General features: G+C 52.4%; 8 protein-coding genes across 8 annotated transcripts; 3 read left to right on the forward strand and 5 right to left on the reverse strand. All coding sequences in view use genetic code 12, as the record gives it.

Annotated features, from left to right (window-relative positions):
* Window positions 1-162: 162 nt before the first annotated feature.
* Window positions 163-1,731, reverse strand: DBP3 (RNA-dependent ATPase; the record flags this gene model as incomplete). Its single annotated transcript, XM_034155002.1, has 1 exon — window positions 163-1,731. One exon carries the CDS (start codon window positions 1,729-1,731, stop codon window positions 163-165), a length of 1,569 nt encoding a protein of 522 aa, XP_034014952.1.
* Window positions 1,732-2,557: 826 nt separating this feature from the next.
* On the forward strand, window positions 2,558-5,473 carry SEC24 (COPII subunit; the record flags this gene model as incomplete). The annotated part of the gene is made up of 1 exon (XM_034155013.1): window positions 2,558-5,473. One exon carries the CDS (start codon window positions 2,558-2,560, stop codon window positions 5,471-5,473), a length of 2,916 nt encoding a protein of 971 aa, XP_034014953.1.
* A 250-nt stretch (window positions 5,474-5,723) lies between these two features.
* DIURU_000238 (uncharacterized protein) lies at window positions 5,724-6,308 on the reverse strand (the record flags this gene model as incomplete). The annotated part of the gene is made up of 1 exon (XM_034155024.1): window positions 5,724-6,308. One exon carries the CDS (start codon window positions 6,306-6,308, stop codon window positions 5,724-5,726), a length of 585 nt encoding a protein of 194 aa, XP_034014954.1.
* A 629-nt stretch (window positions 6,309-6,937) lies between these two features.
* Window positions 6,938-8,350, reverse strand: DIURU_000239 (uncharacterized protein; the record flags this gene model as incomplete). The annotated part of the gene is made up of 1 exon (XM_034155035.1): window positions 6,938-8,350. The coding sequence occupies one exon, from the start codon at window positions 8,348-8,350 to the stop codon at window positions 6,938-6,940; it is 1,413 nt and encodes a 470-aa protein (XP_034014955.1).
* A 558-nt stretch (window positions 8,351-8,908) lies between these two features.
* SRB8 (Srb8p) lies at window positions 8,909-13,276 on the reverse strand (the record flags this gene model as incomplete). Its single annotated transcript, XM_034155047.1, has 1 exon — window positions 8,909-13,276. The coding sequence occupies one exon, from the start codon at window positions 13,274-13,276 to the stop codon at window positions 8,909-8,911; it is 4,368 nt and encodes a 1,455-aa protein (XP_034014956.1).
* A 2,141-nt stretch (window positions 13,277-15,417) lies between these two features.
* Window positions 15,418-16,797, forward strand: DIURU_000241 (uncharacterized protein; the record flags this gene model as incomplete). The annotated part of the gene is made up of 1 exon (XM_034155058.1): window positions 15,418-16,797. One exon carries the CDS (start codon window positions 15,418-15,420, stop codon window positions 16,795-16,797), a length of 1,380 nt encoding a protein of 459 aa, XP_034014957.1.
* A 1,343-nt stretch (window positions 16,798-18,140) lies between these two features.
* Window positions 18,141-18,629, forward strand: DIURU_000242 (uncharacterized protein; the record flags this gene model as incomplete). Its single annotated transcript, XM_034155069.1, has 1 exon — window positions 18,141-18,629. The coding sequence occupies one exon, from the start codon at window positions 18,141-18,143 to the stop codon at window positions 18,627-18,629; it is 489 nt and encodes a 162-aa protein (XP_034014958.1).
* A 25-nt stretch (window positions 18,630-18,654) lies between these two features.
* On the reverse strand, window positions 18,655-19,209 carry DIURU_000243 (uncharacterized protein; the record flags this gene model as incomplete). The annotated part of the gene is made up of 1 exon (XM_034155080.1): window positions 18,655-19,209. The coding sequence occupies one exon, from the start codon at window positions 19,207-19,209 to the stop codon at window positions 18,655-18,657; it is 555 nt and encodes a 184-aa protein (XP_034014959.1).
* Between the last annotated feature and the right edge of the window lie 946 nt (window positions 19,210-20,155).

The raw sequence follows: 20,155 nt of genomic DNA on the forward strand, positions 1-20,155 counted from the left end.
AGCTCTCAATTCTGAACTTTAGAGTTAAACCTAAAATTCTGCCAGCGGCGATGAAATTAGTATTTGGCAATGATTACGTCGAGTCGAGCTTGATTATGACCTATGTTCCAGGTGATTATTTCCTTGCCAGCACGTTTTTCTATGGTACAGTGTCTATAAACTCTAATCAAATTTAATCTTCTTCGCGGTCTTGGTCATGTCGACATCCTTAAAGAACGCCCCGTAAGCCGAGTGCGCCTTCTTCTTGGTGTGGCCACCAAACTTGAGCAACTCGTCGGGCACCGGCTGGTTGGCCCCGCGCAAAATGTTCACCAACGCCCCGCTAAGGTGCTTCTCATGGTCGGTGAATAACGTGTGGGCAATCCCGGTCTGCCCCGCCCGACCCGTACGCCCGATCCGGTGCACGTAGTCCTCCACCGTCAACGGGAAGGTCAAGTTGATCACCACCTTCACGTTGGGGATGTCGAGGCCTCGGGCAGCGACGTCGGTGGCCAATAAGATGTTCAGCTTCCCCTTTTTGAACGCGTCGAGCGCCAGCGTCCGTTGTTGCTGACTCAAATCCCCGTGGATGGCAGCGACGTTATAGTTGGACCGACGCATATTGTTTTCCACCCGGGTGGCTTCCTTTTTGTATAACGCAAACACGAGAATTTTATCCTTACCGTTGTCGTACTTCTTCAAAAGCTGGTTGAACCGACGTTCCTTGTCGCGAGGGTCAATCACCTCGACAATCTGAGTGATGCGCTTGTTGGCACTCAACTCGTCGCGGTCGCCGATGCTGACCTTGACGGGGTTCTTCATGAACGTCGACGCCAATTCTCTCACCTCTTTGGGCCAGGTGGCGGTGAACATGAGCGTTTGACGACCCTCGGGCTTGGTGTGGCCGATGATCAGCTTGATGTCTTCTTCAAACCCCTTTTCAAGCATGCGGTCAGCTTCATCCAACACAAGGTAGTTGATTTGGTCCATGGGGACGGCCCCATCATTGATCAAATCAAGTAAGCGACCGGGCGTCGCCACCACCACGTTGGCCAGCTTCAATTTGCGGATCTGGTCGTCCTTGGATACCCCACCGTAGACACACACACACTCGAGGCCAGTGGCTCGGGTGAGGTCGACAAGGTTGTCGTAAATTTGCATGGCCAACTCCCGCGTGGGAGAGATCGCCAACATCAGCAAACCAGGAGTTTTGGAGGTTAAGATGTTGTTGATGGCAGGCACCCCGAAGGCAAACGTCTTCCCCAGCCCGGTTTCGGCGACCCCGATGACGTCATCACCGCTGAGAAGGTAGGGCCAGGCCACGGCTTGAATAGGCGTGGGCTTGTCAAATTTAGTGAGCACTTTGGCCACTTCAGGGTGCAACGACACCTGAGAGAACTTGAGGAGAGGACGCAAGCTCTTCAGGGTGTCTTCGACGGTGACTTCGTTGGTGGTCATAAATTCGTCGATTTCCAGCTGGGGCACTTGGGAAAGCTCTTCCAGCTGGTGGTAGCCGGTGACATTGGTCAGGTCATGTGTGGTGTCCTTGTTTTCCGACTTATCCTGTTTGTCCTTCTTTTCGGACTTATCCTTCTTGTCTTTCTTGTCTTTCTTATCCTTCTTGTCGGACTTGTCCTTCTTTTCCTTCTTTTCCTTCTTGTCCTTCAGCTTCTCCTTCTTCTCCTTCTTCTCTTTCTTTTCCTTCTTGAGGCGCTTGTCGTCGACCAGCTCTTCTCTGTCCCGTTTACCCATGGTCGATAAATGTTCGCGATGAGATGAGCACTGATAATGGGGGGCTGACCATGAGAAACAAGAGAGGTGAAAAACATCAGAAATCGATATGAATTGGACAAGATGAAAACTTTATGAGTTACTTGGATTAGATAAGTGATATCTTCCTATTATTCTAGTTCGTTTCGACTCCAGTTTCAGAGATTAACTAATCTGGCACTTGTGAATCAACTGTTATCCTTCAAGTCCATGTGGCTAATTCTACGTCATCACCTGCTCCTACAAACTGCAAATTTAGTCATCGTTGTACCTCTTGATTGTCCCCTCTTAGAGTACCGTCGGTAGGTTACCCCACATATATGAGCCCTGGCGCACCATCATAACATTTCAACCAACGTGTCTGTGATTTTCATACGCGCTTTAAGCTTGCCTCTCCCCTATCTTCTGGCCCCATTGACATTCCACTTTGTCTGCCCTACATGAATTGTTCACTCTACACTGTCACCTGACCTCTAACAAATATCTCTCCCTGGTCAATTGTGAATTTTTCACCGCCGCTTCCGTGACCTTCCATTTGCCACTCACTCGCCTCTCGCCAATACCATCATCGCACTTGGCCTATCTCTCGAACTCTTGTCTACAATATACCCTACCAATCCAGCATTGACTCTGAGTATCTCTTCTACTACTCCTTACCATTCTCAATCTCTCATTTCAGCTTCATTGCTATCTCTTTGCTCCCTCGTGTTCTCCGCCTTATGTTCGCGCTACGTGTACTATTGACACGTAGTCTCACGGCGCCCGACGCGATTCAGCGAAAATCAAATTTGTTGACCCACCACTACCCATGTCGAAGCGGAGAGCGTACCCCCAACCTGCGTACGCCAGCAACATGGCTGCTGGCGCTCCTCCCGCCGCTGCCTTTGGTGTGGACCAGGCGGCACAGGGAATGGCTCAGATGAACTTGGGCCAACAGCCGCCTGCGTTCGGCCAGCCGCCCCAACCCCAGGGCTACGGCCAACCTCAAGGCTACGGGCAGCCGGGTCAACCTCTTGCTCCCGGTCAACCGCAAGCTTACGGGCAACCCCCGGCCCCTGGCCAGCCCCAGGCCTACGGTCAACCTCCTGCGCCCGGTTATGCTGGTGCCGGTGGTGCTCCTGGCTACGGGGCCCAACCGCCGACGCCCAATGCCCCCAATGCCGCTGTGAATGCTCCTTACGGGGTCCAAGGCGGCCAACAACCTTCTTACGATCAATACTACCAACAAGGGGCGGTGCCGCAACAACCGCAGCAACAACAACCCGCCTACTTTGCCGGGGCTGGGGGCAGCGCCACTCCTCTCAACCAAATCTACCCTTGTGATTTGAGTCGCGAGTTGCCTCCGCCCATCTCGGACTTGCTGTTGCCTCCCCCTCCGATCGTGTTGCCCCCCGGTCTGACCTTGACTAATAGCGAAACTGCCAACGCCGCCCCCGAATACTTCAGACTGACCCTCAATGTGATCCCGACGCTGCTGGGTCTTTTGAAGAAGCTGAAGTTGCCGTTGGCGTTGATTGTTAACCCTTACAACTCGTTGAAGATCGAGGATGAAAATATCCCCACCACTGGTGACACGATTATTCTGCGGTGTCGGCGGTGCCGGGGTTACATCAACCCTTTCGTCACGTGGGCGGAAAACGGCCGCCGCTGGAGATGTAACTTCTGTAACTTGTTGAACGACGTTCCCCTGGCGTTTGACTATGACGAAATCTCGGGTCAGCCCAAGTCGCGTTTGGATCGAGTTGAGCTTAACAACGCCGTGGTCGAGTTCATCGCCCCTAAGGAATACATGGCGAGAACCCCTCAACCAGTGGTGTACACATTCTTGATTGACGTCAGCACCTACGCCGTCAAGTTCGGCTTGACTGCTACTGTTACTCGCACCATCCTTGAGCTGTTGGATCGCATCCCTAACCCCAACGGTACCGCTAAGGTGGCATTCATTGGTGTGGAATCGCTGCTCCACTACTTCCGCTTCAACCAAAACGCCGTAGGCGTCGATGATGAGGATGCTGACTTGTTTGAACAAATGATCGTGTCGGACATCGACGAGCCGTTCTTGCCCTCGCCCGACGGGTTGCTTGTCAATTTACTGGAAAACCGGTCGGCAATCGAAAAGCTTTTGATTGACTTCCCCGCTTACTTTGAAGGCACCGCCAACCAAGGGTTCGCCTTGGGTCCCGCGCTCAAGCTGGGTCACAAGCTCATCTCTAACATCGGGGGTAAGCTCGTGTGCTTTGCCGCCACTTTGCCTAACATTGGTGAAGGTAAGTTGGCCATTCGTGATGAAGCTGGGGTGCTGGGCAAGGCCAAGGAAGCCAAGGCGTTACTTTCGCCTCAAGACGCGTTCTACAAGCTGTTTGCTGTCACTTGTAACTCGGCTCAGATCACCGTGGACTTGTTCTTGACCCTGAAACTGTATCAAGACGTCGCTACTCTCTCTAACCTCCCTCGGTTCACTGCCGGGCAAACCCACTTCTACCCTGCGTGGTCACTGGAAAAGCAAGAAGACGTGGCCAAGTTGTCGCGGGAAATTCTGGACCACTTGTCGATGGACATTGCTCTTGAAGCTGTGCTCAGAGTCAGAGGGTCTACCGGATTCAGAATGCTGGGCTTCTACGGTAACTTCTTTAATCGGTCGCTGGATTTGTGCTCGTTCCCCACCTTCCCCCGCGATCAACTGTACTGTATTGAGATGAGTCTCGAAGAAAACATTTCCAAGCCGGTGGTGTTTTTCCAAGCTGCCGTCCTTCATTCTACCTGCTTTGGTGAACGTCGGATCCGGGTGATGAACCTTGCGGTGCCGACGCTGTCGAAGCTCGATGACATTTACGCGCTGGCGGACCAATTGGCCATCACCACCTTCATCACCCACAAGGCGATCGAAAAGGCGTTGGCGACGACGCTTCAAGATGCGCGCGACTTCTTGACCAAGACTGTGGTTGACCTCTTGACGGTGTACCGCAAGGAGTTGGTGGCGGGCAACGTGCTGGGAGCGCTGCCGCTTCAATTATCGACGAACTTGCGGATGTTGCCGCTTCTTTTGTTTGCCCTTTCCAAACACTTGGGGTTCCGGGCCGACCGCGTGCCTCTGGATCACCGGGCGGCGGCATTGAACAACTTGGGGTCGATGCCCATCCCTCAATTGATCAAATACATCTACCCCACTGTGTACTCGTTGCATGATATGCCTGATGAATGCGGGTTGCCGGAAAAGGTGGTGCGCGTTAACGAGGAAACTGGTGAAGAAGAAGAAACTGACGAAGTGGGTACTCTGATCTTGTTGCCCGAACCCATCAACGACTCGAAGACGTCGTGGGATCCTCACGGGTTGTACCTTATCGACAATGGGCTGGAGTTGTTCTTGTGGCTCGGCGGTGACGCGGTGCCGGCGTTGGTGAATGACTTGTTTGGTACCGACAATAAGTACGCCATTGCCAGGGGCAAGGCAGAATTGCCGGAGTTGTCGTACGAAGAATCTGAATTCAACTACCGGGTGCGTCAAATCGTGGGCAAGATTCGCGATCTGAAGGACTCGATTACGTGGAAGAACTTGTACATTGTGTTGGGTGGCCTGAACAATGAGCCCATGGAATTGTCACAAGACCGTGAGTTGATGGCATTGAGAATGTGGACCTACTCGACATTGGTCGAAGACAAGATTGGCTCCGACCCCACCTACCGCGACTTCTTGACGTCGTTGAAGCAACGGGTGAGCTCATAGAGAAAAGGTGATAGAGAATAATTGAATGTTTGAATAAACACATCCAGGTAATACAAAATAATTTCTGTAATCGACACCAGCATTGCACCCTCCAGATTTTGAAAGGTGCGTATAAAGGATTATTGCTATATACGATATCATCGACCTTATTTCAGCTTTTATAGATGAAAAACTTTTACAAAGAAGTTGTATGAACGTTTGAGATGTGCTACTTTTGTAATAATTTGGGGGTTGTCTATAATCGTAATCGTTACTCGGTGGCAAACCGGGGTCTCTTGTTGACCACCGGTTTAGCATTTGCTGACCGGGCTCTTTTAAATTGATGCAGGTGGGTTGCTTGTCGCTGAATCTTCTTGATTTCCTTCTCTCGCTGTTGCTTTCTCTCACGACACGCTTTGAGGCCTAGTCGCTTATTCTTGCCTGCCCGTTTCTTCTTTTTCCGTGCAGCATCAATTTTGCGATTGTGGGCGGTTATGTCAAATACTCGGGACTGCTGGAAGGCCACAAGGAGGGTGCTGGCAGGTTGCCTGGCTGCGGCAATGACGTCTGACCCCGATACCGCGACTGCGTGGAATCTGGCTCGATCGGCATCGGAATAGTCAACGTAGTAATAACTATGCGGTCGCTCGTTATTGATTTCGGGTTCCGCTTCCTCGGTAAGGGTAATAGCGGTCTCTGTTTGTGAAAACAACGGGAAGAAGAATTCATCGGCAGGAGCGGATTCTTCGGGGTTTGATTCGGCGGGAGTGGGTGAATCTTCGACTACCACTTCTTCAAACTCCATAGCAGGCATGACGAAGTCATCATTATCTCGTGAATCCTCACTATCTGACATTGACGGGCTGGTATGTTGGTGATGGCGTGTGTGCGATGAGCCGCACCAACATCACCATAGAAAGCGTACGCAACTACAAGCAACGAATGCTAGCGACATGATACCTATAAGTGCATCGATATGATCGATTATTGATTCAGTACACGAGTTAAAATCGCTATTGGTAATTTTGGATCTGAGGACAATAAAATTACATGGACATCAAAAGTTTTGACCTGCGGGTGAATTCCTGCAATAGGAGATGCTGTCGTAACAAAGATGGTCACTAAGGTAGACGGCAAGGCAAGGTTTTTCGATAGAGGCTCAACAAGTGTAACTTCAACGCTCCGGAGCAGCTCAAACAGAGCGAAGTCAAGCACAACAGGAAAACTATATCTGGGACTACTTAGTACTCCTGACTTTACTTTTGGCGTTGGCTTCAAAATGTTCAAGATTACACTAAGTGAAATCATCAAAATATTTCTATAAGAATTGTTAGCCTCCGAAATTTTGAATAAGTGAAAAAATTGCTTTATAATTATCTTTATTGAAGAGAGACAAGTAAAAAGTGCTTAGGTGATACAACATTTACAATAGAAGTCGATAAACGGCTAACTTCAGCATATACTACTTACGGATAGAAACGTCGCTTACATGAGCAAGGCGAGGAACGCTAACGCTCCCAATGACCCGGCAACAGCCTTGGAGCCGGCGTTGGCGATCTCAACAGTGGGAGCTTGCGAGGGTTCAGCGGTTCTCAGGGGACCAGCCAACGATTGGTTTTCCACATTAGTGGGCTTACCCGCTTGAGTGGTAGGCTTGCCCGCTTGAGTGGTAGGCTTGCCCGCTTGAGTGGTGGGCTTGCCCGCTTCGGTAGGCTTGGGCTTGCCCGCTTCGGTAGGCTTGGGCTTTTGGCATTCTTCACACACGGTGACGGGGCCGGGGGGAGGCACGGTGACGGTCTTATCGCCGATTTGACCGGGGGTGTAGTCTTCAGGCACGACACATTCGCCGTAGATGGTGACGGTACCGGGAGGGCACACGGTGACGGTTTCCAGACAAGTTTCTTCGCACTTAGTGATGGTGACGGTGGTGGTTTCGGGACAGTAGAACACGATGTCGGTGACGGTCTTGTCTTCAATCACGGTCTTGGTGCCGTTAGTGAAGGGGGAGGTGGACACCGAAGCCGAGGCCGAGACCGAAGCCGAGGGCGAGGGTTCAGCAATTTCCGAGGACGATTCCACTTCAGGAGCAGCCGAAGCGGAGGCGGAAGCGGAAGCGGAAGAGTCAATCACTTCAGCCGATTGGGAGGCAGAGTCGGTGGCCGATTCGGAAGCAGAGACGGTGGATTCAGCTTCAATCGACGACGACGGCGACTCCGAGCCAGATTCGGGAGCGACGATGCCGTCACCCGAAGCCAGCGTGGGTTCAGCAGTGCTAGTTTTCTCCGAAGTCGGCTCAGGCACCGAAGTTTCTTCAGTGGGTTGAGGGGCAGAGGTTTCTTCGATGGGTTCAGGGGCAGTGGTGACTTCTTCGGTGGGTTGAGGGGCGGAGGTTTCTTCAGCGGTGGGTTCGGGTTCGGTGGTGGTGGAAGTCTCCGAGGGTTGAGCTTCCGCCGACGACAGCGTCGGTTCCGGAGCGGCTTCCGACAGCGTCGGCTCGGCCGTCTTCGCCGCCGCCGCCAGCAACGCCTGCTTCTGGGAGTCGCCGTAGAACCAGTAAGGGCTCCACACCCCGGCAGCCAGACAAACCTCCACCGCTTGCTCGGTGGCCAGCTTCACTTCGTCGCCGACACACAGCGCCGCGATACAGTCGGCGACAATGTTGCCAAACATCGGCATGATACAGAGACACCCCGTGTCCCAGTAAGGGCAGGGGGTCATCCCCGTGCCCGGGTTGGCCTTGAGACATTCTTGGACGCACGGCCCCACTCGGGGGATCAATGGGTCAGCGAACCCGTTGTAGGTGGCGGTGTGGGCCACCGACGGGTAGGTTTCGTAGCCTTCGGCGGCGCTGACAACAGCGGCGGTGGTGGCTGCAATGACGATAAGCGAGCGGACCATTTACAGCGAGAGACAATAAGGGACTTGACAGACCGGCAAGGCCAAACGCCACCTATATATAGTCGAGTAAAATTTGGTTATGCGTCGAGAAAACGGTTGGTCGATTTCTCGGCATTGTCGTTTGTGGTGTATCCGGCGGTTGGCTCGAGCGTGGGAATTAGCCAGTGGTGGCTAGGGCACTTGCAGCCGAATCGGCGATGTGGTTTGTGCGCGATGCAGGGCATGGCAGGGCACGAGCATTATCGAGTCCATCTCGGAAATATCGGGGGTCTCCGCCTGGTGGTGTAGCGCGGCAGCACCAGGTGGTGTATTATCGGATGAAATAGAAAATATACTGATGTTTAGTAAATGATGTCTATGATGTCTAAGGTAAAGGTGTAGGTCTGGTCATTTGCTGGGGAAATGGCCGATGCGGCTTAGCGTGAAATTTATTGACCAATCGGGGTATATGCACGCAGCCCCGCGCCAAATTTGTACGCTTATGGGTCGATGGCGCGCGCACCCCGCCTGGCAACGGTGATGGAAAAGATAAACATCACCCCACCGGGTCCGTCCCATCTAGCTAGGATTTTCCTTGGTGGTGTAGGCGTCAAACACCAGCAAGTTGACACAGGCGTCGTTGACACCGGCCAGGGTATCCTCGAACACCTCGAACCCCTTCACGGCAAACGGGCGCCGCGGTGGTGGCCGCCTCGGGGTGGTGGTGCCAAGTAAATTGGCCAACAGCCCCGGGTCACGAGCCAGCGGCTCCATCACGAGGCCGTGATGGTTGAAGTAGTTGTAGTCGCCGCCGTTGAGCTCGTCTTCGTCTAGCAGCGTCACCAGCAGCGCCATTGGCGGCGGTGCTGAAGGCGAGGGCACTCGCCCCGCCTCCGTAGGGTCGTCGAGGGCCCATAATGCTGGCGCCCGCACCGCGACCCCGTCAACGGCACCAGCACCCTCGGCACCGCCAGCGCTACCAGCACATTCGCCCTGAGTGCGAAGCAAGAGGAGTAAGTCATAGAGGACGATGCGGAGCTTTTCGTGGGCGGTGGCCAAAAAGCTCAGGTGGAGCAAGCTGACGAGATTATGGACAAACTGGGTGGTGCCGTCGGCATCCCCCGCCAACGCGGTGGCGATGGCTGACCGGTAGATGATGAGTATCCGTAGGTAGATCAGAATAGCATCTTCTAGCGCCGACAGCCCTGCGGCGTCGCTGGCGTTGGCCACGGTCACCAAGTGGCGCGTGAACTGGTCAATGGCGCCACTGGGGCCGTGGGTGCTCAGGAACAGCCCCACGTCGTCGGCGATAGTGCCGCCGCCGCTAGTAAATTTCTGGAAGGCATCGGCAAGGATGGGGAGAACATCAACAGCAGTAGCGGCGTCATTTTCGGAGTTGAGCACTAGCAGCACGGTAGTGTCGGTGAACTGGGTTTTGGCAAGAAAAAGCCGCTCCAATTGAAGGACAACTTCCGTCTTGGTTGTGTCTGGTAGTAGGTCGAACACATCACCAAAGAAGCGGTTAACTTCAGCAAACCGGTACCGGAAGCGAAGGAGCAACTGATCGACAATCACCGGAAGCAGGCATGGATCTTTAGTCACCACCGCTCGGAGGGCAAGTTGAAAGAACGGGAGATTGAACTCGTCGACAACGTCGGCTAGAGCGATAATCAGCGCCGAATCAGAAATCTCGTGAGGGAATACCCCTACTTGCTCATTGAGAAGTCGTAAGGCTTGGTCATGCTCCAACAGCATCACGTAGTTGATCACCAGCACGTCGCGCGAGGCGATCAGCTCCACCAACCACGCCTGATTGACCAAACCCCGCTGGAGTCGCGCTAGCATCACGTCGCTGAACCGGTGAGGCACTCGGTACCTGAACCAGTGGCGCACGGCTTGAAATTGCACCGTTTGTGCCGTCGTACGCAGAGGGTCATCCTCAATCAAAAGCCACGATACTAGGTCATCAGACCCCAGAATAGCTTCCACAAGTTTTGGCCAAGGGATAAGTTCATAGCAGGCGATGGTCAGCACCGCCCGCTTCAGCTCGGCCAAGGGTAAGACGGGTAAATCCACCACTAGCTCCTCGAGCACTTCTAAGTACTGACCATGGCGACCAAAATGACGCACCAATTTGACCACCGTCGCTGCCGCTTCCCCCTCCCGATGCTTTAGTGCCTCGATCGCCTCAGCTAACGAGTGGATCTGCAGCAGTTGCTGGAGCGCAGACGCTTCTTCCGGGTCGATATCCACTTCGGGAGCCGCCTGTGCTCGCGTGAGCAACAGGACAAATTCAGGAAGCGAAAACCGCTGCAGCACCACCATCGCTGCCAGTACGTCGTCGTTGAGTCTCATAGGCGAGTCCACCCCTTCAAACGGTAAATTGGGCGTCTTCAACGGCATTGGCAGCTGCGCCCCCACCGACACCAGCGGCAGCTTCGGCAGCACCAGTGCCAGCGCCAAGCTGCGCCGGTCGATCTTCTGCTCCATAAACTGCCACACCGCGGCAAAGTTGAACCAGTCAAAGTCCCGCGGCAGTAAGTCGAGGTAGAGGCGCACCATCAAGTCAAACAAGGGGTACCCCACCAGCACCAGGTCCACCGCCAGCAGCGTCACGTGTTTGACGAGAGGCATGTGCTGCATCAAGATCCGCGCAAACAAGTACAACGAGTCCATGTAGCATATGATGACACCGGCATCGTTCCTCAAAATGAATCGCACAACTTCCTTGAAGAACACCAGAAGATTATCACACTGGCGATAGAAGAGGTACAAGTGGGCTACCGTGGTCGGGGTGATGTGGACAAGCGTCAGTGCTGATTGCACCCGCTGTTTGAACTCATGAGTCAACCAATTGATGAGGAGAAAGCGGAGCCCCACTTCCATCTGAGTGATTTGAGAAATGTCGCCGGTAGTGTTATCACATGTAGTAGGAAAGGAGTCATTTAACACGCGGTCAATTATTTCCCGGTCCAATATCTGTTTGCCCTGATCGAATTTGGTGGTAAAATCGTCATTGGGCTGTCTCGCTTTGCGCAACAAGTTGTTACACTGCTTATTGTTGATGGTCGGCAAATGGTGGAGGACATTAATGTGGACCTGGATGGCCTCAGGATTGATACCATCACCATAAAAGAGGCCCAGCGCGATGAGTTTGCGCAAATAGGCAGATATCGTCAATAACTTAAGCTGGTACAACTCGTTGATCAACACGTACAAGTTGTGGAGCCGCTGGTGGTCGTCGGCGCCGATCAGCTCCGCCATGGCGTAGGTGGCGTCGACAATCTCGTTCTCCATCTCTAGACGGAGCCCGGGACTCACCACTGATTTCTTCAAAAACAGACACACAATCAAAGCGCCTTCTGCCAGAGAATTGACTCGCAGCGTCACCAGCCACCAGAGGGCCGCCCGTAAGTATACCCGCCACTGAGGCCCATCAAAGAGCTTAGCAAGGCTCAGCGTGAGTCTCCGGTGGTCCAAACTGTGCACCACGCGGATGAGGTCATCGCTTGCCCGCTGGCTGAGTAAATCGCCGGGGGCACGACTAGTGGCGCGGTAATTAAGCATCAACAGCTCATTGCGGTAGCGGATCAATTCAAGCTGACGGCGTAGTTCGTGCTTGTCGTCATCACTAGCAGTACGTACACTGCCCTCAAGGATTTGCCAGAGCAGTTTCTGGACCACGCTCCAGTGGGTGGGCAAAATGAACAAATTGGTGTTGCGGTGGAATAAGTATACCACCTTGTCGGTGACCACGGGGAGCATCGCCAGCGTCGGTCCCACGTGCTTTGAGAGATGATGGTGGTTGAGCAAAAGCCCCAGGCAGAGCTCCTTGAGCATATAGTCGGATTTCAAAAGATCATGCCAGAACACGGTGATAAGCTCAAGGGCGACTAACCGCTGCCCGTAGTGACTATCAGGGGTGTGGTCCACCTGGTGGTCATCGTCATCGTCGTCATCGTCACTGCCGGAGCCAGAATTGGTGGTGGCGATCCCTTCCCGGAACGATTTGAGGATTAATGTGAGAAAGTAGGTTTTATCAAGCAAGTTTTCGATGTAAAGCAACGACACGTAGCGCACCATGTAGCTGAATTTGGCCAAGTACTGGGCTTTGCGTTCAGGAGTGGCGATGTGGACCATTTCCCGCGAGAACTTGACGATGTAGTCCGCCACCTGTTGTGTCCATTCTTGGAGCCAGTGGCAATCGAGCGGGTGGGCCTGGCCACCAAGACTCAGCGGTGTCAGTTTCAGCGGCAGCAGTTTCACTTTGCGGCGTTTTTCCAACACCAAGTACTCGCCGTAGAGAGTACACTTAGTGTACCATAACGCGCGGTTTAACGGGACGTGGCGCGAGCACACCGCGTCGATAAGCACCTTATTACGAATGCCATGGGGTAGCTTCTCCCCCAACTTGGCAAACAGCACCTCCGGGTTGGCCAAGTCGCGGAGCCACGCCTCCCGCTTCGCCAGGGTCAACGTCACGCGTGGTGGCAACAGGAAGTGGTTCAGGTCGTGTTTGATCTTGTTGATCACCTGGTTCCTCGTCTTATAGGCATTGGCCAAGTGCTGGGAGAGCTCCTCAAGCACGTGGTTGCAGTTGTCGACGTTGATAAACAACGTGTGCTGGATCATGTGGCGGGCCAGGCAGTACTCGTTCAGCACCACCGGCGCCTCGAAGTACCCCTTCAGAAGGTACAAGTTCATGTGGTGGTCGTGGGCATAGTCGTCTTTCCACGGGTTATAGTCAGGGTAGGTTGGATGGGGGGCGCCGTCGTTGAACGGGTATACCGCGGGGTTTGCCGGGCGATGAGGGGCCTCCTGGGACACCTGTGGATGATCTTGGGCATTCAGCGGGGCACCGGGACTCAGAGTAGCCCCCAAAGGGTGGTGGCTGGCCGCCAGCGGCGTCACGGTGGCGAGTAAACTGTTGCGGTTCCGTTTACTCATCGAGTGAGGCCTTGGAGCGCCGCGACCGGAGGAATCAAGTGGTGGAGTAAGCGGCGGAAGCTGAGAGAAATAAGAGGCAATTGGGTGAAGAATGGGTGAATCGGTGAAAAATAAACGGTATCAGGGGTGTAGATGAAGAATTTGATTGATAGAAATGGCGGTGACAGACATCGATATCGAATGTCCCTTTGTGGGGAAGGGTGCGAACAACGTTGAATGATCTGAGGTAGTAAGCAAAGCAATGGGTTTCGAAAACTCGGATATAGAGAGTGACGCAGTAGTTGATAAAGAAATGACAATATTAAATTGAAGATGGCGTGGCCTTGAGTAGAGTGGTGGAGGTTTTGGAGCGAGTAGCTTCGACACGCAATTAGAGGTAACTGACGTGGCAATTATATTATTGCACTGCTAGATGACACCACCACCACCACTTGTAGGTGAAATACTACTCGGAATACTATTTCAACTACTGCTGCATTAACACTAAGCTGATGGCTTCCAGACTCGCCGTTGAGAGTCGGCGCGCGTGATGACATCACAAGTCGCGCTAATCCCCTTGTCATTAGTCCTACGAATACCCGGCGTCAACTTCAATTCGAGTAACTCTACTTTGCCTGGTTTCACAATCACAATCGATCTTATCTTAGATTTGTAGCCTCTCGGGATACCCCGTTACCTTCGAATCGTCACCATGGTCATGACGACAACCTAACTCAAACCACGTCGACGCCTACGTCCTTGCCAGTACCGTTTAATCAATACCATGAGGTCCCACCCAAATGAAGATTGAGATCACTAAGTCTCTCCCATTGGAAGTTCAGCTCATTTCAAGAGACTAGGGGATAACTTAGGCACCCTATCATCCACCACCAACCCTGGGCTGAAGTACCGCTGAAACTACGGTGCTGTAAGCCGATCCTTTGTCATGATCAAATCTCCAGGTTTCAAGGAGATGGATGCGATCACTATTGGAGATCATTTTCGACTTCCTCGGGTCCCACCACCGAGTATACTCGTGCCTTTCCCTATTCTAGAGCATATACAATTTTGGTGAGTCTACCTTCTTCACCATCTGAAATAACTTCTTTTGAATGATATGGTGAATGAATTTTGGTCGTGGAAGTTCTGCTGCCGCCACCAGTTTCTCCCTTTATTGACATGGTTTTCAACTACCCGAACGCCTCTGATGGATTCTTGTGGGTGAAAAGGGGCATCCTACTGATGATTTTGGCAATTTTCTGGGTATTGACTACCAGATTGACCTACTACCAATGACTGAGTCGTCTCTTGTGTCTAAAGGTGGATCAAAAAGTCGATAAACAAGAACCAATCGAGCGATATGTTAATTGCCGAAGGATATTTACGTATTTATATATTCTGAAGAATAGCATTAGCTTAGTTTGTCGATTAATCACGACCACGGGTATCAAGTCGAGCAAGTAGGCGAATCGGCGAGCAAACGATCTTGATCTACCTCAAACAGGATGGGTCTTTGACTTAGACAATTGTAGCACCTTTATAAATCAAAGCTCTTCACTAAATGATTGTTCAAATAGCTAATCTCGTTTGGCTAATGTCATTCTCTTCATCCCGTGGCTGATGTAGCACACACGTGAGGTGAGCAACTCCTGCAGATAAAAACGTCAGTGCTGCACTGACATGGACGATCAGCCGCACACTGCGCCCCGCCTCTGGTAATGCCGACTGCAGATGAGACAGCTAAGGAGGGGAAGGAGGGGCGAACCATCGTCTAGTCTCGTAAATACACCAGTATTCACTGTAGCACTAATAAAACTTAGATAACTTATCATCCTCTCGAAAAAGCTGTTGTAGGGTCATGTGAAGTACGTCAGTAATCATACCAGGCGAACAATCCATTGTCGCCACCACGTCGTCGTCTAATTCTGTATATAAGGTTTGGCACGCATTGGGATGAGATCTTCTGCCCCTGCCTAATATAAAGCTGCCCCAGTCGTCTCGAAAAAAAAAAAAAAAAAAAAAAACAAAAACCACCACNGTCTGCGACCGTTGAGGGGGCAAAACGTCGTCACTCCACGGGAGGCGATCTCCAGGCCAGCTTGCCTGAGGCTAAGCGGAGAAAGCCTTCAATTGATACCACCTTAAACTTGCCCATTGAGATCATGGCCGACATCTTCAACTTACTCCCGCAACACCGGGTATATCCATTTTTGTCGCTTTCCAGAAGCATCAACAACCTTGTATACCACAGATTGCTCCGTAAAGTGTTTGTCCTCAAGAAAGGGTACGCCCCGCTTCTTGTGGATGACATCGACGACTTGTTAGAGTGGCTGTACTTTTCCGAAGCTCAATTCCTCCACATCCAAAGCACCGGCCGTCCGTGGCCGGCACTGGTGACCATCATTGACGTGCATAAACGGCATTTTCGTGCCAATGATACCATGGATCAGTATGCTGGCCCCGAACGCACCTACTTCACCTACCACGAAATCAAGGCCACCACTCTCCTCAAATTTGTCGTCGAGAGCGTCCCTACCACCCTCCCTTATCTTTCCCGTCTCACGGTAACGGAAGGGATCGAGGTGGAGCCCTTGGCCAAGAAAATCAGAGTGGACAATCTTCTGATCGAGGGCGAGGTGATTAATATTGACCAGTGGGTCGACTTGTCGTCGGTGAAACAATTGTCGCTTGTGTGTGCCTACAGACCGGAACCCGACAACATCTACTACGCGGCGAGGCAGCTCACAAACTTGCAGGACTTGTTTGTGGCTGATAATGGCACCCACATCCCCAAGTTCAAGAAGTTCCCCCGTACCATCAAACGCTTAGTGTTATCTTGGTCCAGAGTCACCGACTTTGCCGCGGTCCGGTTCGCAGAGCATCTTGAGTACCTCGAAATTGGACTTGGTGCTGGCCACCAAAACTGGCCGCGGCGATTCGTCGAGGAGGCCCACGTCCCCGTCAAGTGCCGCTACATGTACGAACGGACCTTCCCAAAACTCAAGTTCTACGTCAACCACGGCCTCATGTTCCGAGTCGATCGTGCCGAAGACGGGACCATCACCCACACCCCCCTCAACAAGTACTGCCCCTGCACCCGGCCTAAGCATAATAATTGTGTCCTCACATATCCTAAGAAAAATGACGATTGGGACCCAGAGACCTACCTAGCATCAGATAACGCGGACGAAGAACCAGAGGCTGCGGACGAAGAATCAGAGGCCACGGTCCAAGCATCAGAGGCCGCGGAAGAAGCATCAGAGGCCGCGGAAGAAGCACCAGAGGCTGTGGACGAAGCACCAGAAGCTGTGGACGAAACACCAGAGGCTGGGGAAGAAGCACCAGAGGCTGGGGAAGAAGCCGGTCGTACATCGATCGAAGACCAAGCATTAGAGGCCACGCATCAAGAATCAGATGCCGCTGACCAAGGGCCAGAGGCTGTGGAAGAAGCATCAGCGGCTGCAGATGAAGCATCAGAGACTGCGGACCAAGCGCGAGAGACAGCGGACGAAGCCAGTCCTACACTGGTTGGAGACGTTTGAATATCATCAAAAACATGGTTTAATTTGCGAGAGAATTTAGTTAGTCATATAATTAATCAAAAAAAGACCTGTTAAACTTTAGTAGCTTGGCTTTCTTTCAAACATTTCATCACTCTTATTGTCTTCGTAAGTTTACTCGATGCTCGCGAAATGTCGTGTGATGATAATAAACTTTTGCAGCCATCGTCTAATTCTGTATATGGCGATTGTCGCGCAGGGCGGGTCCAGATGTTCTCCACCGTTCATAACAATGATGCGCCACCCACAAGCACCACGGCGCGAATAAATGCTTGTGAAGTTTCAAATACCTGGTCTATACATCAGATGACACTCTTGTAGACATTTATCAGTCAATATCGTAAGAATCAGCTCATCATCATAAAAATTATTAGCCAGACCCAATTGTTCAAGGGCACTGCCATTGGAACATCTCCTATCGTGCTGGCCGGGACGTAAAGTTATCCTCGAAGATGCTCAATGGGAAGAAGAAGTTTATACGGCCCTGAAGAGGCACATACAAGCACACAAGGCAGATTGACTACAACTGGCCATTTCCAAGCATGAGTGGGAACATTGAACTTCGCTTTGATTGAATTCGATTGAGTGAACCATTTACCGTCGACGCAATCAAAACCAAAGCGTACAACCTACTGATAATTGGTGATATTGTCGGCGTGAAATGGTTGTCTCTCATACTCGCTTAGCGATTGAAGAATGGTAATATTTTTATTATGGCCCATCAGTTTACCAGGTTGAGAGATCTGTGTTTTGCCCACAAAGGTATTCAATCTCCTGAGCTTGAAAGCTTTCCCCAGTATACGATTAGTAATTGGGTGGCACACCGCTCAGAGTTATAAGGCATTGCACTTTCGGGAGCTGCTTGTGTATCCTGAGATAGGGGCTTTCGCTCAGTATGAGAACTGGCCGCGTCGGCATGCTGCGGTGATTTACAGCGTCCACAGGAAGTCTTTTCAAAGCTAAAAGTGTTTGTTGTACATGGCTTGATGTATGACAGGACACAGGCTTTTGGCAGGCAGTTTTCGCCCTACCCTCTCAACGAAATCTGCCGATACTAATTCAAATAATCTGGTAATGAATATATAGGAAATTCTAGATCAATAAATCACGTTCAGGGTTTACCAAAAAAACTCTACATAAATTGACTATGGAATCCTAAGGCATAATTATCAATTTGCAGCATTGAGGTTTACCCTCACCCGCGGGGAGCCGAAAGCAGCCATCACGTGCGCACTGATAACCGTGGGGCAAGTCGGTGCGCCCCGCGCGCCCCACACTAAACCTGCCACCTAATTACCCATATCCACAGCTTTACCATACACAACATGTCGATGAAGACGAAGATCAAGCTGTTTTTCGGCCCCACGCGCCAGTACTTGGTCGCCGGCGCCTCCAACAACCCCACCAAGTTTGGCTACAAGATCCTCAACTGGTACCTTGCCCACGACCTCAACGCCATCCCCATTAACCCGCGGGAGGAGGTGATTCTCGACCAGAAAGTGGTCCCCCTGATCACCGAGGTGTTGAAGGCGCTTAAGCAGCACCAGGACTTGGCGGGGTACCCGTTGTCGGCCAGCGACGGGGTGTCGATCTCGTTTTTGACCCCGCCCAAGATCACGGTGGCGACGTTGGACGAAATTGCCAAGGTCGACGGCTACCGCGACTTGGTCAGGGGTCTCTGGTTCCAGCCGGGGTCGTACAACCAAGAGGTCGTCGACAAGGCCGAGCTGTTGGGGCTTTACGACATTGTGGTGTACGAGGACGAGTGCATCTTGGTCCGGGGCGAGGAAGGGATGTACAGCGCCAACTTGTAAAAGCGTTTTATAGAACTCTTGAATATCACACGACAATCGCATAGGGAAACGGCAGCGGGTCCATGGTGCTAAGGGCGGGGATGTGGTCCTTATGGGCGTCGCACGTCGTCACCACCAGCACCACTGCCTCTTCAAATGAGGTGCGGATGGCATCAGTATTAGCCACCCCGGCCACTCCGGGAGTACAGGTGACATCGACCGTCCACACCTCCCACAGCTTTACCTCGTCGGCGTCCAGTTTAAACCAGCCGCGGGGCTTCTTTTCCCTCGTCTGGAAGTGGATCTCCGCCGTGGCCCGGTGGTGGCTGTCGACGTCCAATTTGTCGAGCAACTGGCTGATTTTGTTGTCGATGTCGTCGTCAAGCAGGGGGAGGTCAGCCGTGGGGTAGCTGATGCCGAGGAAGCTGGCAGGAGTAGGCGTTATGGGGCCAAGTAGCCGGTGGAAAAAGATCGTCAGAATCACGCCTAAGTTGAAGTTAGTAGACAATTGAATCGACCATTGAGGGTAGTTATACTTACCTTTGATGGCTTCGCGGACCATGTTGCGGTCGGCGACCACGGGCACGGTAAACTCGAGCATTGGCGTGGTTGTATGGCGTTAGTGAGGGAGGTGGTGTAAGTGGTGACTACCCCGGGTTTACTCCAGTGAGAGTCCCGGATATGGATGGGGTTCGCGCAGTAATACACGCGCAAGTTACCCTCGGAAATACCTCGTAAGCCAACCGGAATGGATTCATGGCAAATTGAGCGGTTAGTTTGACAATTAACCCTAATATTTGAATTCCTAATGGGTACGTGAGACAGGTAGTGGCAAGTTACGCCTAACATGAGACAAATTGTGCCACCAGTTGCCCGATCTCAAAGTGTCACAAATGGTCGTGTGCCCTCCGAGAAAATTGCATTTGCCATGTAATTAGCCACAACTAAAGTCACAAGCAAGGCTTCGAGAGGGGAGGGAGCGAGTGTAGTGACTGCCACCACCACGATCACGGCGTCATCATTGTGTCCAGGGGCTTTATTCAGGGATGGTGCGTGGACTAGTTCCTTTTGATTCATCCCCTATCACCCATCGTCGTAACCGTGATCCCTAACGAAATAAGAAGCCGACGTTTCCATGTGCAAGCAGACCATCTCCACCGCTGCCACCACGAAACGCCTAAGTTGCTACGGCATTACCCGCTCATTTGTCATGCCCACACACAAAATCCGTTTGCGTGAATTTCTAGACCACGGCGCCGACGGGTGCCGGGGTGCCCCTATCCTCGATGGGGTGATGCCGAAAAAGCACGTCCAGAGCCGTGACGGCTATTGTTCGCCATGAGCGGAGCCCGTGATCCGAACGCTCCTTCTGTGCATAAACTCCGGGGTAAGAAATCGCACGAGCGACAACGGGCGCCTGACTCTCGGGTACGTCCGTCCCGATCGATCCTCGTACCTTAGCCTGCCGATCAGATTCAGGCTATCTTGACGCTGACTATTTATTCAAGCCCCTTTGACGAGAGGCTAGCTCGCCAGCAGGTCCCCCC

This window comes from Diutina rugosa (assembly GCF_008704595.1).
Source record: "Diutina rugosa strain CBS 613 chromosome Unknown scaffold45_size117891, whole genome shotgun sequence".
Classification (NCBI taxonomy): domain Eukaryota; kingdom Fungi; phylum Ascomycota; class Pichiomycetes; order Serinales; family Debaryomycetaceae; genus Diutina; species Diutina rugosa.